Source organism: Rhinoderma darwinii, chromosome 4 (assembly GCF_050947455.1).
Source record: "Rhinoderma darwinii isolate aRhiDar2 chromosome 4, aRhiDar2.hap1, whole genome shotgun sequence".
Classification (NCBI taxonomy): domain Eukaryota; kingdom Metazoa; phylum Chordata; class Amphibia; order Anura; family Rhinodermatidae; genus Rhinoderma; species Rhinoderma darwinii.
This window is the reverse complement of record NC_134690.1, coordinates 93,224,042-93,250,072: the sequence shown is the minus strand read 5'-3', so window position 1 is coordinate 93,250,072 and position 26,031 is coordinate 93,224,042. Positions and strand designations below refer to the sequence as shown.

Below are 26,031 nucleotides of genomic sequence, written 5' to 3'. Positions count from 1 at the left end.
GAGACTGCATAAACCCAATCAGGCCGCATCGAAGCTGACCTTTTCCAACACACATACAGCCCATCAATAGAAATCTGAGTATACTTAGGGTATGTTCACATACAAAATAAAAAATGGCTGAAAATGACAGAGCTGTTTCCAAGGGAAAACAGCCCTTGGTTTTCAGCCATTTTGAAGTCGAAAAATTTTTGGAGGCGTTTTTGGAGCTGTTTTTCCATTGACAAATTGAAAACCAGCTCCAAAACCGGCTCAAGAAGTGACATGCTCCTTCTTTTTATGGGGCGTATTTTTACGCGACATTTTTTAAAACAGCGGCTTAAAAAAATATGCCATGTCTGAACATAACGTCGTTTTTCCCATTGATTTCAATGGGCACATGCTTGTAGGCGTTCAGCTAGAATCTTTTCATGCGTATTTCAAGGTGTTTACGCCACGAAATACGCCTGAAAACACAGCGTGTGAACATACCCTTAATGTGTAAGAGGTATTAAAATACACTATGTAAAAATGCCAAAAATTCCAGGACCCACCTCTTTTGGCACCACACTTTCAGTGTGACATATCATATAGAAACTGAACTTTTATAAGTATAATTCACTCACTGGTGAATTGGCATCTCCACCATAGAAAGTGACTCTGTGCCAAGTAGAAATGAAGACCCAAGTGGCACTGAAGTCAGGCAATTCAGGAAAGTAAGCTTGTACATCCTGGCTGGCACGTTTCAAGACTCTAGGGTCCTCTGTCTCCCGGTAAAATACATCCCCTCCTCTGCGGTTATCTACATCAGCCCAAAATGCAGCCACAACTCTGCGGTCACCAGAAACAGGAAATGCCACGGGAGTAAACTGAGACACCTCACGAAGGAAAGACACAACCCCATTATTATTTACCTAAAAAACAAAAGCAAAAACATTACAGGCTATAGAGAGAAACTTCATACAGGGATACACCTCTCATCACTATAATCTCCATAATGTAACTTTGCAGGGTACCGGGCTCTTTCCACCATCTCTCTCATCCCATTAAATGGCCACTAGATCAGCTCACTCATTTCTTGCCATAGGAAATTATGATGTTAAAGAACTTTTTTTTATGTTAGTTGAATGGAGAAGCAACAGTATAAACAGTAAAATAAATTAACAAACCATATAAAGGAATACAAATATAATACGGACAGACTATCCACAACATATGGACAGCTTGATTGTATTAAACATTGCGCAATTCATATAGTGCTAGCCCAGATGAATATAGTTGTTCAGAGCTTTATAGCATAACAGACTGGATATCATAGGGCACATTTCAGAAGTGGCAGACTCGTTGCGTATTTCCACGACAGAGAGTCCGCAGCGGAAATCCGTAGTGCACTTGTATCTCATTCATTTATATAGATACACTACCGTTCAAAAGTTTGGGGTCACCCAGACAAGTTTGTATTTTCCATGAAAACTCACACTTATATTTATCAAATGAGTTGCAAAATGACTAGAAAATATAGTCAAGACATTGACAAGGTTAGAAATAATGATTTTTATTTGAAATAATAATTTTCTCCTTCAAACTTTGCTTTCGTCAAAGAATGCTCCATTTGCAGCAATCACAGCATTGCAGACCTTTGGCATTCTAGCTGTTAATTTGCTGAGGTAATCGGGAGAAATTTCACCCCATGCTTCCAGAAGCCCCTCCCACAAGTTGGATTGGCTTGATGGCCACTTCTTGCTTACCATACGGTCAAGCTGCTCCCACAACAGCTCTATGGGGTTGAGATCTGGTGACCAACATAAATGGTTAAAATTCTCAGTGCATGGATCGGGTCAGCAACCATTAGTGGTTGTGTCAGTATGCACGTGTATTTGCCGTCTATATCTGCAGACCGGCAAAGTCTGGAGAACGTTGATAGCAACAATGGACTCCTGAGCATGTACATTTACATGCTGGATCTTAGGGTTTAACAATTTAACAATCGAACTGCTCAGGAGTCCATTGTTGCTATCAACGTTCTCCAGACTTTGCCGGTCTGCAGATATAGACGGCAAATACACGTGCATACTGACACAACCACTAATGGTTGCTGACCCGATCCATGCACTGAGAATTTTAACCATTTATGTTGGTCTGTCTGTTTGTCTGTTTGCTGAATCAGCATAATAAAGATTACATTTTAAAATTTAACAATTTCTATGGTAGCTGGGAAATAGGGCTTCTTTGCCTCTGGCATCTGTTTTTCAATTGTTGTATTTGGCCTGCCAGTTACCAAGGGTCCAAACCATATCTTTTTGGAGATCTGGTGACTGCGCTGGCCACTCCATTACAGATAGAATACCAGCTGCCTGCTTCTTCCCTAAATAGTTCTTGCATAATTTGGAGGTGTGCTTTGGGTCATTGTCCTGTTGTAGGATGAAATTGGCTCCAATCAAGCGCTGTCCACAGGGTATGGCATGGCGTTGCAAAATGGAGTGATAGCCTTCCTTATTCAAAATCCCTTTTACCTTGTACAAATCTCCCACTTTACCAGCACCAAAGCAACCCCAGACCATCACATTACCTCCACCATGCTTGACAGATGGCGTCAGGCACTCTTCCAGCATCTTGTCAGTTGTTCTGCGTCTCACAAATGTTCTTCTGTGTGATCCAAACACCTCAAACTTCGATTCGTCTGTCCATAACACTTTTTTCCAATCTTCCTCTGTCCAATGTCTGTGTGCTTTTGCCCATATTAATCTTTTCCTTTTATTAGCCAGTCTCAGATATGGCTTTTTCTTTGCCACTCTGCCCTAAAGGCCAGCATCCCGTAGTCGCCTCTTCACTGTAAACGTTGACACTGGCGTTTTGCGGGTACTATTTAATGAAGCTGCCAGTTGAGGACCTGTGAGGCGTCTATTTCTCAAACTAGAGACTCTAATGTACTTGTCTTGTTGCTCAGTTGTGCAGCGGGGCCTCCCACTTCTCTTTCTACTCTGGTTAGAGCCTGTTTGTGCTGTCCTCTGAAGGGAGTAGTACACACCGTTGTAGGAAATCTTCAGTTTCTTGGCAATTTCTCGCATGGAATAGCCTTCATTTTTAAGAACAAGTATAGACTGTTGAGTTTCACATGAAAGCTCTCTTTTTCTAGCCATTTGGAGAGTTGAATCGAACCCACAAATGTAATGCTCCAGTTTCTCAACTAGCTCAAAGGAAGGTCAGTTTTATAGCTCCTCTAAACAGCAAAACAGTTTACAGCGGTGCTAACATAATTGCACAAGGGTTTTCAAGTGTTTTCTAATCATCCATTAGCCTTCTTACACAGTTAGCAAACACAATGTACCATTAGAACACTGGAGTGATGGTTGCTGGAAATGGGCCTCTATACACCTATGTAGATATTGCATTAAAAACCAGGCGTTTGCAGCTAGAATAGTCATTTAGAACATTAACAATGTATAGAGTGTATTTCTGATTAATTTAATGTTATCTTAATTGAACAAAAACTGTGCTTTTCTTTAAAAAATAAGGACATTTCTAAGTGACCCTAAACTTTTGAACGGTAGTGTATTTCTTTTAGTTAGTGCATAAGTTGGGAAAAAAATCTGTGTGGAAATTAGATTGCGGAGTGAAATTTAGATTCCGCAGCATGCTCTTTCTGTTGCAGGGAAGTAGCGGATTTACAACTCAAATTTCACACTTTGCAATGCATAGGCTGAGATCTGCATCAAATCCATATCAAAATCTGCATGTTCCGTAAGCAGATTTTGCCGCAGATCCATTGGTGATTGTCGTTATTTCACTGCAAAATTCACAGTGGAAATTGTCCGCCAAGTCTGAATGTGCCCTAAAGTCAGGAGTGGTTGCCACTTTTTATAGAAGATATAACAGTATAATTGATATGTAATTATGCTAGACCTTATAAACTTATGATCACACTTGGCAGCACAGGTAAATCGCTACATGGAGAAAAAAACAATGGATAAGGAATAGACATACAGTAGTTTTAGTACTCAAATGGAACGTGTAAACCACCTGAATAAGAGACGAGGATAATAACACAACTTTATTGTTCAATTTAAAAAGAAAGGAGGACAGAATGAACAACTAGTGAGAAATATATAATATATGCTGGAATACCGTACAATACTCACAGTATGGAATTTTAGTGTAGCATGCAGATTGAGGAGTATGACACAACTACCAATTACACTACGGCCTCGTTCACATCTGCATTGGAGGCTCCATCAGGGGATTCCGTCGCCGATCTGGCCAACAATACCGGAAACAATAGTGCAGAATGCTGCGCTACTTGTTCTGGTAAAACCATAAACACCCTGAGGGAAACCATTAAAATCAATGGGTCCCGTCGACCAGCAGTGGTGTCCAGGGTGCAACGGAACCGGCCCTTCCGTGGTTCTGCTCTTCCAGAACGACGGAAAGCCGTACGCAGGTGTGAACCTGGCATAAGTTGTACCTCTTGCAGCTCTCCATCACTGTGCCACACAGAAAATTGTAAATAAGAGTCAAACAGTATGCAACCTGCAAACTAAACCCAAAGTTTTTTCCTCATGAAAAATTTGTGTCAGAAAAAGTGGCTTGTGTGTGTGTGTGCGTGTGTGTGTGTGTGTGTGTGTGTGTGTGTGTGTGTGTGGAGGGGGGGGGGTAATTTGGCTAATAAATTTGGCGCTCAGCCAGACGCCAATTTTTTTCAATGTAATTACGCAAAAAAAATTGTTGTGATTGAATTGACTAAGTTGCCCATATCAGTAATTCACCAAACTTTTTACCATGGAGGAACAGCTGACAAAAGTGTTCCCCTTATGGAGAACTCCACAAACTACCCCATCCCTCCTGTAATAGTGACAGCTGTTGCAGTCTTCTGGGTATCGGTGCACCTAATCAAATTACGGCCTTATAAAAGGAACACTTATTTCATTCATTGATATTGATCAAATTATCCATCCCTTCCAGTACCTCTACTTTGGCATGAAAGCAGTCTGCACACATAGAGCACATACTTTGGTATGACAAGAGTCTACCACGAGCACAAAGAAATGGTGAAAGATTCCTGTTCACCTTAGTTTATTACATTAGAAATATTTATGCCGGCCTAACTAGCGTTATTATTCTATTTTGCTCGCCCAAACCACCGACCCCACTTCAATACACCGCACAGAGTAAGAACATATGGTACACAATCAGTAAATACAGGCTACGGTACATCGATCAAAAAATGTTGTCCATATATATTTTTTTCATGTCATTTTTATTGCAAGATTATAAATTTACATATACAAAAAAAAAAAACAAGAACGAAATACTACTCCCTACCACCACCAATTCTTGCACTAATAACCAATATCTGATTTTGAACATCCATAACAGTATACTTGCCATTTTACGCAGAGATTATGTCTTATGGGTACACAAATAGATAGTGTGTCGTCACAAATATTGTATCGTCACAGAAATGTGACAGATATTGATTACCAGAAAGCCTATATTAACCCACAATGATCTGTCCCTAGTGAGTGAATAGGGGGCCAAACCAGGCGTATCTAACCATTAGATATGCAGTACATGTTTTGCTATATAAAGTCGCCAATTAAAGGTACTCGACAATTATCATTTATTCACAGGATAGGTAATAATTGTCTGATCGCTGGGACCCCACCAACAGGACTCCTACTGATTGCGAGAACAAGGGGCCTGTAGCCCCTGTTTCTCCCAACTGCTTGACCGCAGTGAGAAGAAGCTTGAATGGAGCGGCAGGCGAGCATGCGCACTCAATTCAAAGTCTATGGGAATGACGGAAACAACCGAGTACAGCAAGAACAGTGAATATAGCGGTTGACCCATGCTTGAACGCCGCTCCATTCAAGCGGCAGTGAGGGTTATCTGGGGTTTAGGACCCTCATTCTTGCGATCAGTGGAGGTCCCAATGGTTGGGCCCCCAGCGATCAGGCAATTATCACCTATCCTGTGGACAGATAAACTTTGTCGATTTTGGGACAACCCCTTTAACATTTATTTTAAACTCTTGTACTGTAAGTGGTTGATTATCAACCAATGTTGTACTATTAGTTTTCTAGCTGTGTATAGCATTCTAGCTATAGCCAGTCTGACATGTTCAGAGATCGACACATCCTGTACATAAACTAAAATGCGGACAAAAGCGGTTGGAGCCACCGACACTTGATAGATTGAGTTCATTTTGCCCATACTCTAATACGTGTTCTGCTTCCATTCTAGTTGTCATTTCTTATATAACCATCACTTGTAACAGATATAGTAAGGCTAAATGATTGATTTCTCCTGATCATTCAGTATGCCAACGTCATTGCATTATTCAAGGTGGAAGGTCTTACTTTACCTTGTATACTTTTGAGCCTATGTTTTTTTCTTTGCATTTTCTGTATAGTGAATTCCCACTAATCTACTCTTTGTGTGAATGCATTCACTTGTGTTATTCATGTTTTTTCTTGAAATCCATAAATAAAGCCTTACAAAAAAAAAACAAAACATATCTCTGAAACCTAATACTATATAAGACAGTGATCCCCAACTAGTGGCATGGGAACCACACGTAGCCTTTGAGCCCGTATGAGCTAGACGCACCAGTCGGCACCATGTGTGGGTTAGCAAGAAAAAAGGGCTGAGGGAGTGGAGTAACACATGGACTATGCATAAAATGAAAGCTGAACTTTGATTGGTTAACAAGGCCACTTTGTCAGTTTTACATATATGAGGTCCAGAGGTGTAGCTAGGTGTTTATATAGAAAAATTGCCAGAGGCAATAGAACCCCGTTTATTTCCCAACTACTTGCTACCTAGTAAAATTGTTGAATTGTAAAAAATACCTTTAGTTAAATCAAGTAGGGACAAACAACATAGAATTTAAAACTACAATGTGTGCCGACCAGTAATAGTATTAGTAATAGTATCAAAGTTCCTATGCCATACAAGAGATAAGAATAGCCCAATGCAAATTATAAGCACTGAGTAAAAGTGCTAGCTGTAGTCAATAGTATAGATCAGCTATCACTAAGTAAAGATACTAACTGTAGTCAATAGTAAAGGTCAGCTGTTAACCCCTTCCCGCTATTGAGCGTGACTGTACGTCCTGATTTACAGTGCATTCCCGAAATAGGGCGTACAGTCACGCCATGTAGATGAAACAGGCACAGGAGCATCTTCATCTTCAGCGGCTATCAGCTGTAATATACAGCTGACATCCCACTGCAACGGCGGCGATGGCAGTTACCGCCAATCGCCGCTGTTTAACCCCTTCAATGCGGCTGTCAAGAGCGTCCGCCGCAGTGAAGTAAAAGAAAAAAAAAATGTTAAAGAAAAATAAATAAATAAAACGTTTTAACTAATAAAAACAATAATCGCCGTTTCCCTGATCAAGTCCTTTATAATTAGTAAAAAAAAAATGAAACCATTAAAAAAAGTATACATAATAGGTATCGCCGCGTTCGGAACGGCCTGATCTATAAAAATATCACATTATTTTTACCGGAAGGTGAACGTCGTAAAAAAATGAAATTAAAAACAATGACGGCATTTTATTTTTTGGTCATCTTGCAAGTAACCCAGAATGGTAGCAATAGAAACTACAGTTCGTCACGCATAAAACTAGCCCTCCCGCAGCGATATTAACAGAAAAATAAAAAAGTTATGGCTGTCAGAAAATGGCGACACTAAAACATGATTTTTTTTTATAGAAAAGAGTATTTTTATTGTGGGAACGTTGTGAAATTCAAAAAAACAATATAAATTTGGTGTCGCTGTAATCGTATCGAATAAAAAATAAAGTTAACATGTTGTTTATACTGCACGGTAAAACACTGTAACATATTTTAAAAAAAGTGTTAGAATTGCTGTTTTTTGGTTTCCCTATCTCCCAAAAAATGGAATAAATAGTGATAAAAAAAAAGTGTGTACCCCAAAATAGAACAAATAAAAATTACAGCTCGTTCCACAAAAACCAAGCCCTCACACAGCTCCGTCACCGGAAAAATAACACGTTATGACTCTCAAAACGCAATGATGCTAAATGATGCTAAATGACGGCCCAGACTAATTTCTTAGGTCCAGTAGTTTCTCACTAAATACCCCACATCATCATTTGCTGGACCCCACAGGTGGACCCTGTAGAAGCAGCAGAGATGTGGAAACTTTAGGGCCTTGTGCTGCTTATAGGGCTAGTGAAGAAGTCAAAGATTAGGCAATTACGGAGCGCAGATATTTTGTATAATACCCAATACACCCGGCCTGTGCATAAAGGATTGGTTCAAAGCGTACCTCACCAATCCATGGATTCTTCAATTTATTATTCATTCACCCCATTATTACATCATCCTATTATGCCCTGATGTACTCCGCCCATTTTACATATACCCTGATGTACTCCGCCCAGCTTACATATTCCCTGATGTACTCCGCCCAGTTTACATAATCCCTGATGTACTTCGCCCAGTTTACATATGACCTGATGTACTCTGCCCAGTTTACATATATCCTGATTTACTCCTCACAGCTTACATATTCCCTGATGTACTCCGCCCAGTTTACATATTCCCTGATGTACTCCGCCCAGTTTACATATTCCCTGATGTACTCCGCCCAGTTGACATATTCCCTGATGTACTCCGCCCAGTTTACATATACCCTGATGTACTCCGCCCATCTTACATATTCCCTGATGTACTCCGCCCAGTGTACATATTCCCTGATGTACTCCGCCCATCTTACATATACCCTGATGTACTCTGCACAGCTCACATATGCCCTGATGTACTCCGCCCAGTTTACATATTCCCTGATGTACTCCGCCCAGTTGACATATTCCCTGATGTACTCCGCCCAGTTTACATATACCCTGATGTACTCCGCCCATCTTACATATTCCCTGATGTACTCCGCCCAGTGTACATATTCCCTGATGTACTCCGCCCATCTTACATATACCCTGATGTACTCTGCACAGCTCACATATGCCCCTACATTATAAGCTGAAATACCAGTAAAACACCAAGCAAAATCTGTGCTTCAAAAGCCAAATGGTGGTCCAACTGAGCCTGGCAGTGTGCCCAAACGGCAATTTATGACCACATATGGGGTATTACTGTATTCTGGAGAACCCGCTTAACAATTTATGGGATGTGTGTCTACGGTGGTACAAGCTGGGAACAACACATGGGCCACTGAAATGGCATATCTGTGGAAAACGGCAATTTTCAATCTGCAACATCTATTATGTACTAATTTTTGCAAAACACTTGTGGGATCAAAATGCTCAATACACCTCTAGATCTAGTTTCCAAAATGGGGTAATTTTTCGGGGGTTCCACTGTATTGCTACTATAGCTCAATGCCACATGGTGTCAAAAAACCGAAACTTCTAAAATCTCCACTCCAAATACTAAATGGTGCTCCTTCCCTTTAGAGCCTTGCTGTGTATCCAAATAGCAGTTTATGACCACGTATGGGGTATTGCCTTACTCTGGAGAGAATGCTTTACAAACTTTGAAAATGCAAAATTTGGGGCCAGAATTACATATTTTCGCAAAAACAAATGTATTTTATTTATTTTTTTCACATCCCAATTCTAATAAATTCAGCAAAAATCTGTGTGGTCAAAATGCTCACTACACCCCTAGATGAATTCCTCAAGGGGTGTAGTTTACCAAATGGAGTCACATTTCAGGGGTTCTTAGTGTACTCTCAGGGGCTTTGTAAATTCAACATGGCGCCCATAAATTGAACCTGCAAAATCTGCGCTCCAAATGGTGCTCCTTACCTTGTATCTTGCCGTGTATCCAAATAGCTGTTTATAACCACATATGGGGTATTTCCCTACTCTGAAGAAGTTGTTTTACAAATGTTGGGGTACTTTTTATCCTTTATATGTTGAGAAAATGAAAAATGTTGAACTACTGCTACGTCTTCTTGGAAAATAATGTAATTTTTCACTTTCACTGCCCAAGTCTAATAAAATCTATGAGACACCTGTGGGGTCAAAATTCTTACTACACCCCTAAATGAATTCCTTAATGGGTGTAGTTTGCCAAATGGAGTCACTTTTGGGTAGTTTCCACTGTACTGGTACCTAAGGGGCTTTGCAAAAGCGACATGATGCAGAAAAACAAATCCAGCAAAATCTGCTATCCAAAAGCCAAATGGTGCTCCTTCCCTTCTGAGCCCTGATGTGTATTCATACAGTGGTTTATTACCACATATGGGGTATTTACATACTCTGGAGAAGTTGCTTTACAAATGTTGGGGTGCTTTTTCTCCTTTATTTGATGAGAAAAATAAACATTTTGACCTAAAGCTACGTCGTAGTGGAAAAAAATTCATTTTCCTTTTCACTGCCCAATTCTAATGAAATCTATGATACACCTGTGGGGTCAAAATGCTCACTACATTCCTAGATGAATTCCTCTAGGGGTGTAGTTTCCAAAATGGGGTCTTTTTTTGGGTGTTTCATTTGTTTTGGCACAAGACCTCTTCTAACCTGACATGGTGCCTGAAATATAATTTAAGAAAAGGAAGGCCCTAAAATCCACTAGGTGCTCCTTTGCTTCTGGGGCCATTGTTTCAGTCCATTACCACACTAGGACCACATATGGGATATTTCTAAAAACTGCAGAATTAGGGCAATAAATATTCAGTTGTGTTTCTCTGGTAAAAACCTTCAGTATTACAGGAAAAATGGATTAAAATGGAATTTCTGCAAAAAAAAAAATGAAATTTGCAAATTTCCCTTCCACTCTGCTTTAATTCCTGTGAAATAACATAAAGGGTTAAGAAACTTTCTAAATGCTGTTTTGAATACTTTTAGGGGCGCAGTTTTTAAAATGGGGTGATTTGTGGGGGTTCCTAATATATAAGGCCCTCAAAGCCACTTCAGATCTGAACTGTTCCCTAAAAAAATAGGTTTTTGACATTTTCTTGAAAATTTTAGAAATTGCTGCTAAACTTCTAAGCCGTGTAACGTCCTAGAAAAATAAAAAATATTGAATTTATCGACCAAATTTTTTCACTAACATAAAGTACAATATGTCACGAGAAAACTATTTCAGAATCGCTTGGATAGGTAAAAGCATTCCAAAGTTATTACCACATATACACGTCAGATTTTAAAAATGAGGCTCTGTCATTTGGTCCAAAAGTGGCTGCGGCGGGAAGGGGTTAACATTGCTCTAAAATAGGATTAATATAGATGCCCGACATGTTTCGCTGCAGATGCAGCGTCCTCGGGGGTTTTGGGGCATATAATGGCACGCTCCAAACAAAACAGCCTCTTTATCATGTACCACCTAGATTGAACCAGGTGTGTAGTTACATGTAACCAATCTCATCTATCCCTTTGCCAAGAAACCTCCTTCCCTCATGACAGACTTGGCATATGGCCAATAGAGGGCTAGTATGGAACAACCAATGGCATGCGAATGCCCACATCTGCACACTAATGCCGGAGACACACTCCGAGACCAAGTTATAAAAAAGTGCTACTGGGCATATCAAGAGACTTAGAAAAAAATTGTCAAACAGTGCGAGAATATGTATACACTCTGAAGCCAAGTGGAAGATAGATGCTACTGCGCATGTCTGAGGACTTAGAAAATATCAAAATATCACATAAAAAATCAGAGGCCATAGAAACATTCCGAGACTAAGTTGAAAATAAGCGCTTATTGCGCATGTCAAAGGACTTAGGAAAAAGTCGGGGGGGGGGGGGGGGGGGCTATATTAATCCTATTTTAGAGCAATGTTAACAGCTGACCTCTACTATTGACTTCAGTTAGTATCTTTACTTAGTGATAGCTGATCTATACTATTGACTACAGCTAGCACTTTCACTCAGTGCTTGTGATTTGGATTGGGCTATTCTTATCTCTTGTATGGCATAGAAACTATGATACTATTACTAGTCGGCACACATTGTAGTTTTAAATTCTATGTTGTTTGTCCCTACTTGATTTAAATAGAGGCATTTTTACAATTAAACTATTCTACTAGGTAGCAAGTAGTTGGGGGAAAAAAGGGTTTCTATTGCCTCCGGCAATTTTTCTATATATTCTAAGTTTTTTTAACCGCCAACTGCTAGGGTCTTTTTCTATTTTTTGTTAAGCGTAGCTAGGTGTTTAGCACAGTGGGGTAGGGGATATCTGAGTGGGCACAAACCCAGTGGTGCCTGAGTGGGCCCCCCCTGTGCTAAACACCTAGCTACGCCTCTGGACCTCATATATGTAAAACTGACAAAGTGGCCTTATGTGGGTGTGGGTTATACGGGTATATGGGTCTATGAACTGAGGATCAATAGAAGGTGAGTCTTGTAGCAACACGACAGTCCAAAATCTAAAACTGGCCACACACATTAGATCAGTGGTCCCCAACCTTTTCTGCACCAAGGACCAGTTTTATGCAAGACAATTTTACCACAGTCCGGGGGGGATTGCGCGCATTACAAAATACTGTAAAGTGCATATTATATAATTAAATTATTACATTTATAATGTAAATGTGACTCAACTCACCATAATTCAAAATCAGTGGGAGCACTGAACTTGTTCCCCTGCAATGAGATGGACCCATCTTGGGGAGATGGGAGACAGTGGCACCCAAAGTGTGTTCCTTATGTCCAGTCTACCCGGTATATCTTGTTTTGGTTGCTGTCACTGCAGAAAAACCCACTTCACAAAGATAGGACGTTGGAAATGGAAGCAGGGTTTTCAGTGCTTTTGTGGCAATCTCAGGATATTCCGCCTTGACTTTAATCCAGAACGTTGGGAGATCTGAAGTCTCAAACATACTTTTTTTTTTTTACAACAATGTTTTTTAATTTTATTGAATGAGTAAAGAAAGGTTTAACAAATCAAGTCGTTCTAACAAATATTGATTCTCTTATACATACATAGTTACATGTCTTGGATTTATAGTACATGTCACGGTCTGTGGGTATGTGGAACCACTTGGCCGGACCTCCGTAGCGGGGACGCAGCTGGCCAAGCAACAGAGCACCCAAACAATACAAAGTCCCGCTCTAGGGTACCTGAATAGTCCAGATAGTGGCCGAGTTTTTAGCACGGATGGAGGTGGGTGCGGCAAGTACGACAGATGTGGCGGATGACAGCAGGTGTAGCAGGTTGCGCCAGATATGGCGGATAACACTGGACGTGGCAGATGACACTGGACGTGACAGACGACACTGGACGTGGCAGATGACAGCAGGTGCAATAGGACACAACTCCAACACTAACAGGCTCAGGAACAAGAACACAGCACGGGATACAGGATACAGGTAGCAGGGCACGGGTAACAGGAACAGGATAACACTAAGGGACCATTTGCAAGACTGACATGGGATTAACTAACAACGCTCAGGCAATGAGTGAAGGGGCAGTGCCCTTCTTATAGTCCAGGGTGATCTGGGAGCAATCAGTCAAATCTAAAACATGTGTGTGTCCTGTCTCTTTAATCCTGGGAATGAGCTTGAGCGAGCACCCTAGTGGTCACTGCAGGACAGGACGGCCGCATGTGCTGGCATCTCAGGGAAGACGTCTGCAGGATGATAGGAGTCTGCGGTCCTAGACCGCGGACGTTACCGTACAAACATACTTTTAAGACCACCATCGTTTGTGATCTCAAGCAGTTGGTCTACTTCCAGCATGGACAAGATCGATTCACCCGACTTGTTCACAAATGGGTAGTGGATCCATTCCTTTCTAGTTCTGGGGTTTTTTGTGGATGGAAAGTAATGCTCAAACTCTTTTAAAAGCTGAGATAGTGCGGAAAAGAGGCACAGATGGAAGTGGTCATTTTTCAAAATAAAACACCCTGCAGACTGCAATTAAATGGAAATAATATAAAAATTAAAACGTTTTGAATCTTTCTGTGCGGCCCGGTACCAAATGATCCACGGCCCAGTACTGGCCCGTGGCCTGGTGGTTGGGGGCCACTGCATTAGATCAATGTCGGTCTTTTTAGGCCTTTATCAACTATGACCACAGAGGGGTGAGTATTGGGGTATAGTGGGGTAGCTTTATAAAAGGTTTATAATTTTTAATCATTTCTAGAATACATGGTTACACAATATTATTTAAAAACATATACAGCGCATACATTCATTTTCTGTATTCAGTTAAGTGAGGTTACATCTTGGGAGAGTTCTGTGTGTATAATGTAAACCAGTCATCCGCAGGACTCATGGCAAACTGTTCTTTATAGAACATACACTAAGAACACGACCCGTACAACACACATCATATTGATGCTCATTTGCAAATCACGATTATTGTTTAAAAAATTCTGTTTCCGAGCAGCACAACCAGAGGTTTTTTATAACGGGAAGAAGAGCTTAATAAGTCACAGATATCTGTACACTCAGCATGATCTCCCCCTCCTTTCTGAATAAACAAATATTATATACCATGCAGTCACTATCATGTAAACAATTTAATCTTTTCTCATTCCTTCTGACCTTGATTAACCATTCCCAGATTTCCGTGGCTCTGACACTATGAGGTTACATGAGGTCGGCCTCAGACAGCTAACATTAATATTTACATGATGCCCCAGTACACTCATTGTGCTTCCCTTAGGCATGGTCTGGTTATTCACACTCAGATTGGTGGGAAAGCTCAGTCTTTAAAGGTACAGACTCAGCAAGATGATCGCTCTTGTTTATGTTTAAAAGTACCTTTAGCTCCCCTTCCCCCATACAGCTGCATGTATTTAGGAGAGATCTGAATCTTTCATCTGACAGTAAGAGAAGTCAGCGTTTTGGGACATTATCAGTGACATACTGGAGAACGATCTCACTATTAAAACTGCACAGTCAATTTTCTAAGCCTGAAATTAAATACAAAGTCAGATCTTTCTTAATCAGGTCAAGAAGCGCAAGAAGTTTTTTAAGTTCATGTAGTTGGAGTGGCAATTTTTTGACAATTACACATGAAAATGCATTTTATGACTTATTACTACCACATGAATATAATTCTAAATAAGCCAAGGCTCATAAATATTAGCTGAACAATAGGCTACATGCCACCATGATATTACTATATTTACTTAAAGGGGTTCTTTCATCCCGATAAACTCTTTGCATTTGCCCTATCAGGGCATGTGGATGTTATAGAAGGGGGTCCCTGACTCAGAAAACTTCTCTATGAGCCGGATCAGAGAGCAGATAACAAAGAGCGCCTCTGGTGGACTGGTCCATGTATGACAGGGTCGGACAACTATTTAAATGGCTGGTAAGTAATACGACTTTTCTCCAGTAACCAGCACAACACACTTAGGCCTCATGCACACGACCGTATTTTTTCCCACCCGTAAATACTGGCGTAAATACGGGTTCGGTGTCACACGTATTCCACCCGTTTTGGACCAGTATTTACGAACCCGTGCCCGTAAATATGGGTCCGGTGTCACACGTATTCCACCCGTATTTACGAGCACGTTTTTGGCGGCAAAATAGCACTGCACTAATCGGCAGCCCCTTCTCTCTATCAGTGCAGGATAGAGAGAAGGGACAGCCTTTTCTGTAATAAAAGTTAAAGAAATTCATACTTACCCGGCCGTTGTCTTGGTGACGCGTCCCTCTCTTCACATCCAGCCCGACATCCCTGGATGACGCGGCAGTCCATGTGACCGCTGCAGCCTGTGTTTGACCTGTGATTGGCTGCAGCGGTCACATGGCCTGAAACGTCATCCAGGACGTCGGCCCGGATGTCGAGAGGGACGCGTCACCAAGGCAACGGGCGGGAGACCGGACTGGAGGAAGCAGGAAGTTGTCGGTAAGTATGAACGTCTTTTATTTTTATTTTTTACAGGTTTATACTGATCGGTAGTCACTGTCCAGGGTGCTGAAAGAGTTACTGCCGATCAGTTAACTCTTTCAGCTCCCTGGACAGTGACTATTTACTGACGTCGCTTAGCAACGCTGCCATAATGACGGGTGCACACATGTAGCCACCCGTCATTACGAGAGCTCCATAGACTTCTATGGACTGTCCGTGCCGTTATTACGGCCTGAAATAGGACATGTTCTATCTTTTTCAACGGCACGGGCACCTTCCCGTGAGAAAACGGGAAGGCACCCGTCGCCAATAGAAGTCTATGAGCCCGTTATTACGGGTCGTGATTACGACCCGTAATAACGGGAGTTTTTACGGTCGTGTGCATGAGGCCTTATTTAAAGTATTCTTCCATCTCAATAAACATCCACTACCATTTCAAAAGCTTCATCATAATTTCCTAATATAAAGTTATTATTTTCAGCACTATATTCCCAGTCATCAAACAGCGTTGATTTTACAGGAGAATATAAGTGACCTGCCCATTCAGCTACAGGATTGTTCAGCCAACGACTATCTTCCCCGACTGTCCCACAAATATGCCTGTTTAGCTGCACAGGTATGTGGTTTTAAAAGGGAGAGATGAGCCACTGCCAGCCACTGGCACTGCTTATCTCCTCTGGAAAAAAAAAGTGTTAATGCATCAAACCGTCCAACACAAGCTTTTCCTGACAGGTGACGTCAGGAAGAAGACAGACGTTCTAAACGAATTAGATTGTTGTCTTACCCCTGTGACGGATTCTCTTTAAATCAGTAAATCCTGGCTACCTGCAGCCACCACTAGAGGCAACGTAGGAGCTTTCCGCATTCTGTGTTATTATTAAATGGGTTATGTGAACTGTATACATACTGGTGATGTAGAATAACTCCAAGAAAATCCTAAAAACTGCAGTTAAAGTGGTTATGTGGGGACCAAAAATTATTAGCAGTGTACTCACCCCTATTTTATGTATAAATCGTATGCTGTAACCTCTAGTGGTGGCTACAGGCAGCAAGGAGTTTTTCTTCCAGGGGGTTTGAGGCTCTGTAACAGAAAGTTCCAACTGCTAAAAAGATACACTATATGTACAAAAGTATTGGGACACACCTCAACCATTGAATTCAGGTGTTACATTCAGTCCTATTGCCACAGGTGTATAATCCAGGTGTATAATCCTGGTCATGCAGTCGCCTTTATACACATTTGTGAAAGAATGGGTCGTTCTAAAGAGATAACTGAATTCCAGCATGGTACTGTAATAGGATGCCACCGTAACAAGTCTGTTTGTGAAATTTGTTCCATCCTAGATATTTCACGATCAACTGTGAGTGGTATTATTGCAAAGTGGAAGCGTTTAGGAACCACAGCAACTCAGCCACAAAGTGACAGACCACGTAATGTTACAGAGCGGGGTCGCCAAGTGCTGAGGTGCGTAGTACATAAAAGTCGCCAACGCTCTGCTGACTCAATAACTGCAGAGCTCCAAACCTCCTCTGGCATTAACATCCGCACAAAAACTGTGCCCCGGGAGCTTCATGGCCAAGCAGCCGCATGCAAGTCTTACATCACCAAGCACAATGTCAAGCGTTAGATGGACGGGTGTAAAGCTGCCGCCACTGGACTCTGGAGCAGTGGAAACATGTCCTGTGGAGTGAATAATCACCCTTCTCTATCTGGCAGTCTGATGGACGAGTCTGTCTTTGGCGAATGCCAGGAGAATGTTACCGGCCTGACTGCATTGTGCCAACTGTAAAGTTTGGTGGAGGAGGATAATGCTATGGGGTTGTTATTCAGTGGTTGGTCCAGGCCTCTTAGCTTCAGTGAAGGGAAATCTTTATGCTTCAGCAAAACCAAGACATTTTGGACAATCGGATGTCATAAAAGCTCCTGTAATGTATAGGTGTCCCAATACTTTTGTCCATATAGTGTACAGGGTGGGCCATTTATATGGATACACCTAAATAAAATGGGAATGGTTGGTGATATTAACTTCCTGTTTGTGGCACATTAGTATATGGGAGGGGGGAAACTTTTCAAGCTGGGTGTTGACCATGGCGGCCATTTTGAAGTTGGCCATTTTGTATCCAACTTTAGTTTTTTCAATGGGAAGAGGGTCATGTGACATCAAACTTATCGAGAATTTCACAAGAAAAACAATGGTGTGCTTGGTTTTAACGTTACTTTATTCTTTCATGAGTTATTTACAAGTTTCTAACCACTTATAAAATGTGTTCAAAGTGCTGCCCATTGTGTTGGATTGTCAATGCAACCCTCTTCTCCCACTCTTCACACACTGATAGCAACACCGCAGAAGAAATGCTAGCACAGGCTTCCAGTATCCGTAGTTTCAGTTGCTGCACATCTCGTATCTTCACAGCATAGACAATTGCCTTCAGATGACCCCAAAGATAAAAGTCTAAGGGGGTCAGATCGGGAGGCATTTCTTCTAAGTACTCATTAAAAGATTCTCATGCTTTTGAGTTCTGTCAAGAACATGTTTCTCTTGTGGAGAGGAGTAACCCTCACACTATGTACATATGGAAGCAACTTAGTACTGAAGTTTTATTATTTCACAGGATGATGGATTACCCGGAGCCCATATTTTTCCAAAATCAGGAATCTATGGCTCATTATTTAAAGAGGCTCTGTCACCAGATTTTTGCAACCCCTATCTGCTATTGCAGCAGATAGGCGCTGCAATGTAGATAAGAGTAACGTTTTTATTTTTAAAAAACGAGCATTTTTGGCCAAGTTATGACCATTTTTGTATTTATGCAAATGAGGCTTGCAAAAGTACAACTGGGCGTGTTGAAAAGTAAAAGTACAAGTGGGCGTGTATTATGTGCGTACATCGGGGCGTGTTTACTACTTTTACTAGCTGGGCGTTCTGATGAGAAGTATCATCCACTTCTCTTCAGAACGCCCAGCTTCTGGCAGTGCAGACACAGCCGTGTTCTCGAGAGATCACGCTGTGACGTCACTCACAGGTCCTGCATCGTGTCAGACGAGCGAGGACACATCGGCACCAGAGGCTACAGTTGATTCTGCAGCAGCATCGGCGTTTGCAGGTAAATCGATGTAGCTACTTACCTGCAAACGCTGATGCTGCTGCAGAATCAACTGTAGCCTCTGGTGCCGATGTGGCCGACACGATGCAGGACCTGTGAGTGACGTCACAGATCTGCACTGCCAGAAGCTGGGCGTTCTGAAGAGAAGTGGATGATACTTCTCGTCAGAACGCCCAGCTAGTAAAAGTAGTAAAAACGCCCCGATGTACGCACATAATACACGCCCAGTTGTACTTTTACTTTTCAACACGCCCAGTTGTACTTTTGCAAGCCTCATTTGCATAAATACAAAAATGGCCATAACTTGGCCAAAAATGCTCGTTTTTTAAAAATAAAAACGTTACTGTAATCTACATTGCAGCGCCGATCTGCTGCAATAGCAGATAGGGGTTGCAAAATCTGGTGACAGAGCCTCTTTAAGCTTCCAGGATGGTTTTGAGTGAATGTGGACAGGAACATTGTACTTCTTTTTATAATAATTATTATTATTATTATTATTAAGAGGAAATTGAAGTTGACACATATTAACAATCTACCTAAATAGAAATCACAGCTATTAAAATTATTATTATTTAAATTCTAGTGACTCGTTCATTCACATAAAATAGTCCTTTTAGACCTGCATGTAAGCTCGGCCATAATATCCCGGCTGAACAAATAACATTATAAAAACCTTTATTCAAAGGAGTTGCCCCCTAACGCAAGTTGTTTGATGGCGATCTTGCTGCAGGAATCCCCTAAAATCAGCTGCGCTATGCAGGGAACCACTGTGTAAGGCCCCATGCACACGACCGTAAAATCGGCCGTAATTACGGACCCATTCATTTCTATGGCCAACGGACCCCTTCCCGTATATTTACAGCAAGGTGTCCGTGCGACAGAAACTTTCAGAAAAAAATCGGACATATCCTATTTTTTTATTTTTCGGACTGTGCTCCCATACTTTATAGTGGGAGCACGGCCCGTAAATACGGGTCGTAATTACGGGCACGATTGTGGGCATGGAGCCAAGGTTCTTGTATTCCCTGCAGCATTAGAAAAAGCCAATTGAAATCAACAGGTGTCTATAGCATCCACTGTTGCTTTTTTTTTTTTTTTTTTTAAATAAACTTTTTGGGGAAATATTTTGAATTACAAAGAGTCATTTACAGAATATATCCCAATAGTTTTTAAAAACATCTGAAAGTGCAATAGGTGCTTCCTTCTTGACATAAGAATATCATAGCATATCTTTTGTACTACATTAAACAGAACATATTAGACAAAGGACCGCATTGGGAGCAAAAGAAAAATACTTGTATCTTAATTGCCAGAGGCATATACCTATAAAAGATCAAATGTGTCATGTGATCGACCTTACTCATACCATCTTTCTGAGGGTCCTATTACATGGCCCAATATGGGCTGTGAAAACGAGCAACGATCAATGAGACAGCTCTTTGATGGGCGCCTGTTTGCTCCTTTCACAAGGAGCTATGATCAGTAATGTATAGGGACGAGCAATCATTACTACGATCGCTAGTCCTCATACATTTCCATCATGTCGGCAGCATGTCTCTGTTTACACAGGTAGATGTGCTGCAAAAAGGATCATATTTAATGCTGCATAAATGAGAAGATCAGCTGATGAATGAGCGTTTGCTCGTTCATCAGCTGATCGTTGCCCTGTTTACACAGGACAATAATTGGGAACAAGCGTTCATATGAACACTCATTTGCCCAATCATTGGCCGATGTAAAGGGCCTTTATATATTATTTAAGGCTGTTTCAAGATTCCCAGATACCAGTTTGTATGAAATGTCGTCATTATTTCCCAACTTTTAGTTTGGGTATGATGTGTGACAATGAACTTCTTTCATTTTGTAAAAAAAAAGCGTGTTGCTTTTGTTTCTTTTTTGTATATCAGTATCGATCTCACCGGTTTAACCCCTCAGATGCGGCGCTCAATAGCGAGTTTGCCTGTAGTGTATGCCTGCTAGGTCATGCCAGAGGCATACGATGCAGGTGTCGGCTGTTTGTTACAGCCGACACTTCAGAGTAACGAGCGGCATCACGCTCGAGCGCGATCCCGCTTGTTTAACTCGTTAAATGCTGCGGTCAATAGCGACTGCAGCAATTAAATCGTTAGAAAGAGGGGGGCGACTCCCTCTAACAGCTCATCGCGCCCCCCGCAACGCAATGCTAAACTTAACATCAAATCCCTATATGTGTGACTTATGTTTTACATTATCCTCTTTGCATATATTATGTAACAAAAGTTGACAAGTGGCCTTTTATCATGTCAGATCTTTTTTCAAGTTTTTTCTCTGTATAAATGTCTGCATCTTACCCATGTCTTAATCTTTGTGATACTGCCTGAGGAGGGAGCCGGTACGGCCCCGAAACGCGTCGCCTGTAACTATATCATCACTATCAATAAAGGATCTTTCAACTTGAATCTCCCAGTGTCAATTTTGACTATGCATCAATAGAAGTAAGCTAAGTACAACGTTTCAAGGGTACAGCGTCGAGCCAAGGGCTGTTTTTTCAGAGAATCCCACCCAACAGAGTGAGAGTATCGCAATATCACTATCTCCTTTCAGGCCTGATTCACACTAAGGGTATGTTCACACGTAGTCAACCAAAACGTCTGAAAATCCAGAGCTGTTTTCAAGGGAAAACAGACCCTGCTTTTCAGACGTTTTTTTACCAACTCGCATTTTTACCAACTCGTTTTTTTACCAACTCGTTTTTGGAGCTGTTTTCATTGGAGTCTATGAGAAAACAGCTCCAAAAACGTCCAAAGAAGTGTCCTGCACTTCTTTTGACGAGGCTGTATTTTTACGCGTCGTCGTTTGACAGCTGTCAAACGACGACGCGTAAATAACAGGTCGTCTGCACAGTACGTCGGCAAACCCATTCAAATGAATGGGCAGATGTTTGCCGACGTATTGGAGCCGTATTTTCAGACGTAAAACGAGGCATAATACGCCTCGTATACGTCTGAAATTTGGCCGTGTGAACATACCCTAACGTGTCTGTTTTGTGTCGGCAAAAAACTGATACGTTTGTTATGCGTTGCAGTTCCATGTTGCATCCGTGTGTGTTTTGTGTGGCATCAGTTGTTGTCTGTTTATGTACACATTTCTATATTTTATATTTTTTCTCTTCATGTATCCGTGTGCTGTCCATGATTTTCACGCACCCATTGACTTCAATGGCTGCGTGATGTGCAAAAAACGCACAAGAATAGGACATGCAGTGAGTTTCACGCAACGGAAACACGCTACGTGAAAAAGACTGAATGTCTGAATGGCCATATTGAATTGCATAGGTCCGTGTGACGGCCGTTGTTTTAATGGCCGTCACACAAACGTATTTAACGTTCGTGTGAATAAGGCCTTATAGTAAATATATAAATTTCCCATAAAATAACAATTCTGGAACATCTTTTCTTAGAACTTCTGTTCTGCCTTTCCTCAGATTTTTCTTTGTGAACAGTATAAATGAATTGACACTTGGGTGTTAGCGTTCCTTGTCATTGATCCATGTCCCTACACACTCTGACAATGTCCAATTACTTCCGAGAGTGTCAGACTGTGCAGGGACACACCTTATTAACAAGGGGAGTAGTAACGCCCAGTTGTCAATTCATACATTTCCAGGAGTATAAGGCTATGTTCACACGGGGTCTTTTGCCGAGTTTTTTGACGCGGAAACCGCGTCGCAAAACTCGGCAGAAACGGCCCGAGAACGCCTCCCATTGATTTCAATGGGAGGCGTCGGCGTCTTTTTCCCGCGAGCAGTAAAACTGCCTCGCGGGAAAAAGAAGCGACATGCCCTATCTTCGGGTGCTTCCGCCTCCGACCTCCCATTGACTTCAATGGGAGGCAGGAGAAAGCGTGTTTTCTGCCCGCGGCGCTCAATGGCCGCGGGCGAAAAACGGCGCGATCATTGCTATTCACACGGAGTATTTTGGGGGAGGAATATCTGCCTCAAAATTCCGTTTGAAGCTTTGAGGCAGATATTCCTCCCCCAAAATACTCCGTGTGAACATAGCCTATAACAGTGCAGCGGCACAACACAGAGTTCTAAGAAAAGCTACTTCGGCATTTTTTTAAGTAAGTATTAGACTTTACTATGTTGTTGTATTCTAATGTGATGTAGTCAAGTTGTAGCCTTACTGAATTGGGGCGGCAATCAAAGGCCTGAAAACTGAGGAGGAATACAGCCCCCTCTCCCCTTCTTTACTATGCTAAAGACAAAAAGCCCAAACCTGAACCTTTTATTGGAGCAGATGACTGAACCAACTGTGTGAATGGGCTTGCACACTTGGTTCAGTCAGTCGCCCTGTATGGATGTAGCCTTTTAGGGTAGGATCACACGTTGCATAAATACTGCGGATTTACTGCAATGGATTTCTTGAGGAAAATCCTCAGCATTATACAGTAGAAACAAAGTGGATGAGATTTTAACAAATGTCAATTGTATTTGCGTAATTGCTGATTTTTTGTTGCAGGCTTTCCCCATTGAATTCAATGGGGGGATAAAACCTGCAACAAATAGCAGATGTTGCCATTTTTGCGGTGGAAAAACTGCGATTCCGCCGCAAAAATCGCAACTCAGGAAAACAATAATCTTATACTTACCCAGAATTCTGTACTTCTTCATCAAGGCCAGCCCCCTGGGATGACGTTTCATCCCATGTGACCACTGCAGCCAATCACAGGCTGCAGCGGTCACATGGGAATAAATGTCATCCCAGGAGGCCGGTCTGCAAGACGTCAGAGGGTAAGTATGTGTTTTATTTATTTATTTTTTTAAACCTGCAGTTTTCCGCAGCGCACATTCCGGCTGACAAACTGAACCACAATTTGGTGCGGTTCTTTCAGTCGGAATACCATGCGGCCGCCAGCCTGGATACGCTGTGTACCTTTATTCAGCGTGTCCGCCCTGTGTGAACGTAGCCTTAGAGCAGAGACATCACTCGTCATGGTACCTGGGCTACATTGTTCTCAGCTCAACACAATGCATGTTAGAAGTCTGAACATTACATGTGTCAAACTAGAAAATACAAAAATAGGGACACATCTATGGAAGATCAAAGGAACCGTCATCAATGGACAACAAATCCTATAAGTAAGCAACCTGTGTATTTACTGTAAGGCTGTGTTGAATTTCCAGATTCAGAAAAGATTCTGTGATGTTTCCAGGAGAAATCCAGAATAGGATATCCACATTGGGAACACTGCGAATTTACATTTTTGCAGCATGCACTCAAACCTACTTGCATTTTTTCTGCAGCATGTGAATGAGGTTCGGAAAAAAAAATAATTTGCTTACATTTACTGTATTTCTGGTACAGAATTTCTGGTTAGGAATCTACACTAAATGTGAACTATGTAAACATATCCTAATAACAATAATAATAAAAAATACAATTGCATTGTTGAGTAGTGGCAGAAAAGTGTTTTGTTTTCTAACTATAACATAGCGATATGTATGTGAACAGCTGGTACCAGGAAAGTATTATAAACCCCTGGGGAGGCTAAATTCTTTGTGGGAGGATGAAATATCATAAAAAGTTACATGTAGAACAAAGACTTTTAAATGAAATGAATTTTCTGCATGAAAACCACATTGGCCACTCAAACATGGAAAAACAAATGTGATTTATAACAATAGAATTGTCATTTACATAGTTGGGAAGATAGAAAGAAGAAACAAGCCATTCTTGTTCAACCTACTATAATGCTGTAATGCAGTGGCAGGAGGGCAAAAACAAACCCCATTGAGTTGCCAATTGTCCTAATGTATAAGGTAAAAAGGAGTCTACATGATCCCAGACACAGAAACCACAATTCATCTCAGGATCAATTACAAATGCAAAAAAAATCGAATGTGGGTAACTACGGCCTTAAAATATAAGGCTTTAAAATGAGACTGTCTATCCTGTGCTATCCTGTGCTATCCTTTGTCTGAACTGCCTGCAAGTGCACTAGAGAAGAAGCTGAGCAGGCCAAGTGCTACTTCTTCATAGCCTGCCTAGTGTTGGGGATTATTGAGAGTTTAATTTGGGAGCGGTATAGTCAGTGCCACACCTGCCATAAGGCGAGGTGAGCCGACAGCCTCAGGCGGTGCCACCTACCCTAATATGACGGGCCGGATTTTCAGCCAGGGACGGACTGGACCGGGGGGGAGGGGGCATGTAGACTTAGCAGATGTGCCGCATGATGGGCACGTGTGTAACAATCCTCCTCCTCTCTGAAGCTGTACGGAGCATGAGCCGCCAGAGAGGAGCAGGTCTGTAGGAGGAGCGGTCGAGCGAAGAGGAGAAATCACGAGGTACGTTCCTGCCTTAACTCGGTCAGCCGAAGATGCTGGGGCCGATACCCGGAAGTATACTGCAGGGGGGGGGTCTGAGCATTTTACTGACAGCCAAGGGCTCTATGGGAGTGGAATAATCCACCCCATAGAGCCCTCACATCACTATAATGGAAGGATAGGGGTGGGGGTGGGATCTGAGCGGCTGACTTACTGCAGAGTGCTCTATAGGGGGGGGGATTCTGACCACCCCCTTTAGAGCAGTCAATCAGATACTCAGACCCCCCCTAACCTTGCAGTTTAGGAACTAGTGAGGGCTTTCTGGGGAGATAATTCCCCCCTATAAAGCCCTCTGCTGTCAGTAAAATGCCCAGATCCCCCCCTTGCAGTATACTCCCGGCCCCCCAGCCTTGGCCGACCCCTTTTAAATTAGTGGGGGCAGGAAGCTGAGTGCTTTATAGCTCCCCCCACAGCAGTCACCCACAGCACTCCCACAGCAGTCAGAGTCAGTACCCTCCTTCCAGTATAATCCCCCATAGCACCCTCAGTAGTTATTAAACTGCAAGGGGGGGTTCAGTGTGATTGGCGCTACTTTCTAATTACTTTTTATTAAAAATTATTAAAAGTTATTTTGAGATACAGCTGCTTTGTATCCTGTATACAGAGCAGCTGTATATAGCGCTGAATCTTGTAGCCGTCAGGTCAGCGGGACTGACGGGTTCAGTTTCAGCGGGTCCTGCAGGATCCAATCACATCTCATAACTTAGATGTGATCGATAATAGGCGACCTAATGGATTCAGGCCTCAGCGCTATATACAGCTGCTTTGTATACAGGATCCTGCAGG

General features: G+C 41.9%; 1 protein-coding gene across 5 annotated transcripts in view; it reads right to left on the bottom strand.

Annotated features, from left to right (window-relative positions):
• The window catches only part of SNED1 (sushi, nidogen and EGF like domains 1), a 222,467-nt gene that overhangs the window by 143,162 nt on the left and 53,274 nt on the right, over positions 1 to 26,031 (bottom strand). For all 5 annotated transcript variants that reach the window (XM_075861359.1, XM_075861360.1, XM_075861362.1 and 2 more), the window contains exon 2: positions 603 to 890. In XM_075861359.1, coding sequence (XP_075717474.1) covers positions 603 to 890 — 288 coding nt within the window. The remainder of the gene's footprint in view (positions 1 to 602; positions 891 to 26,031) is intronic.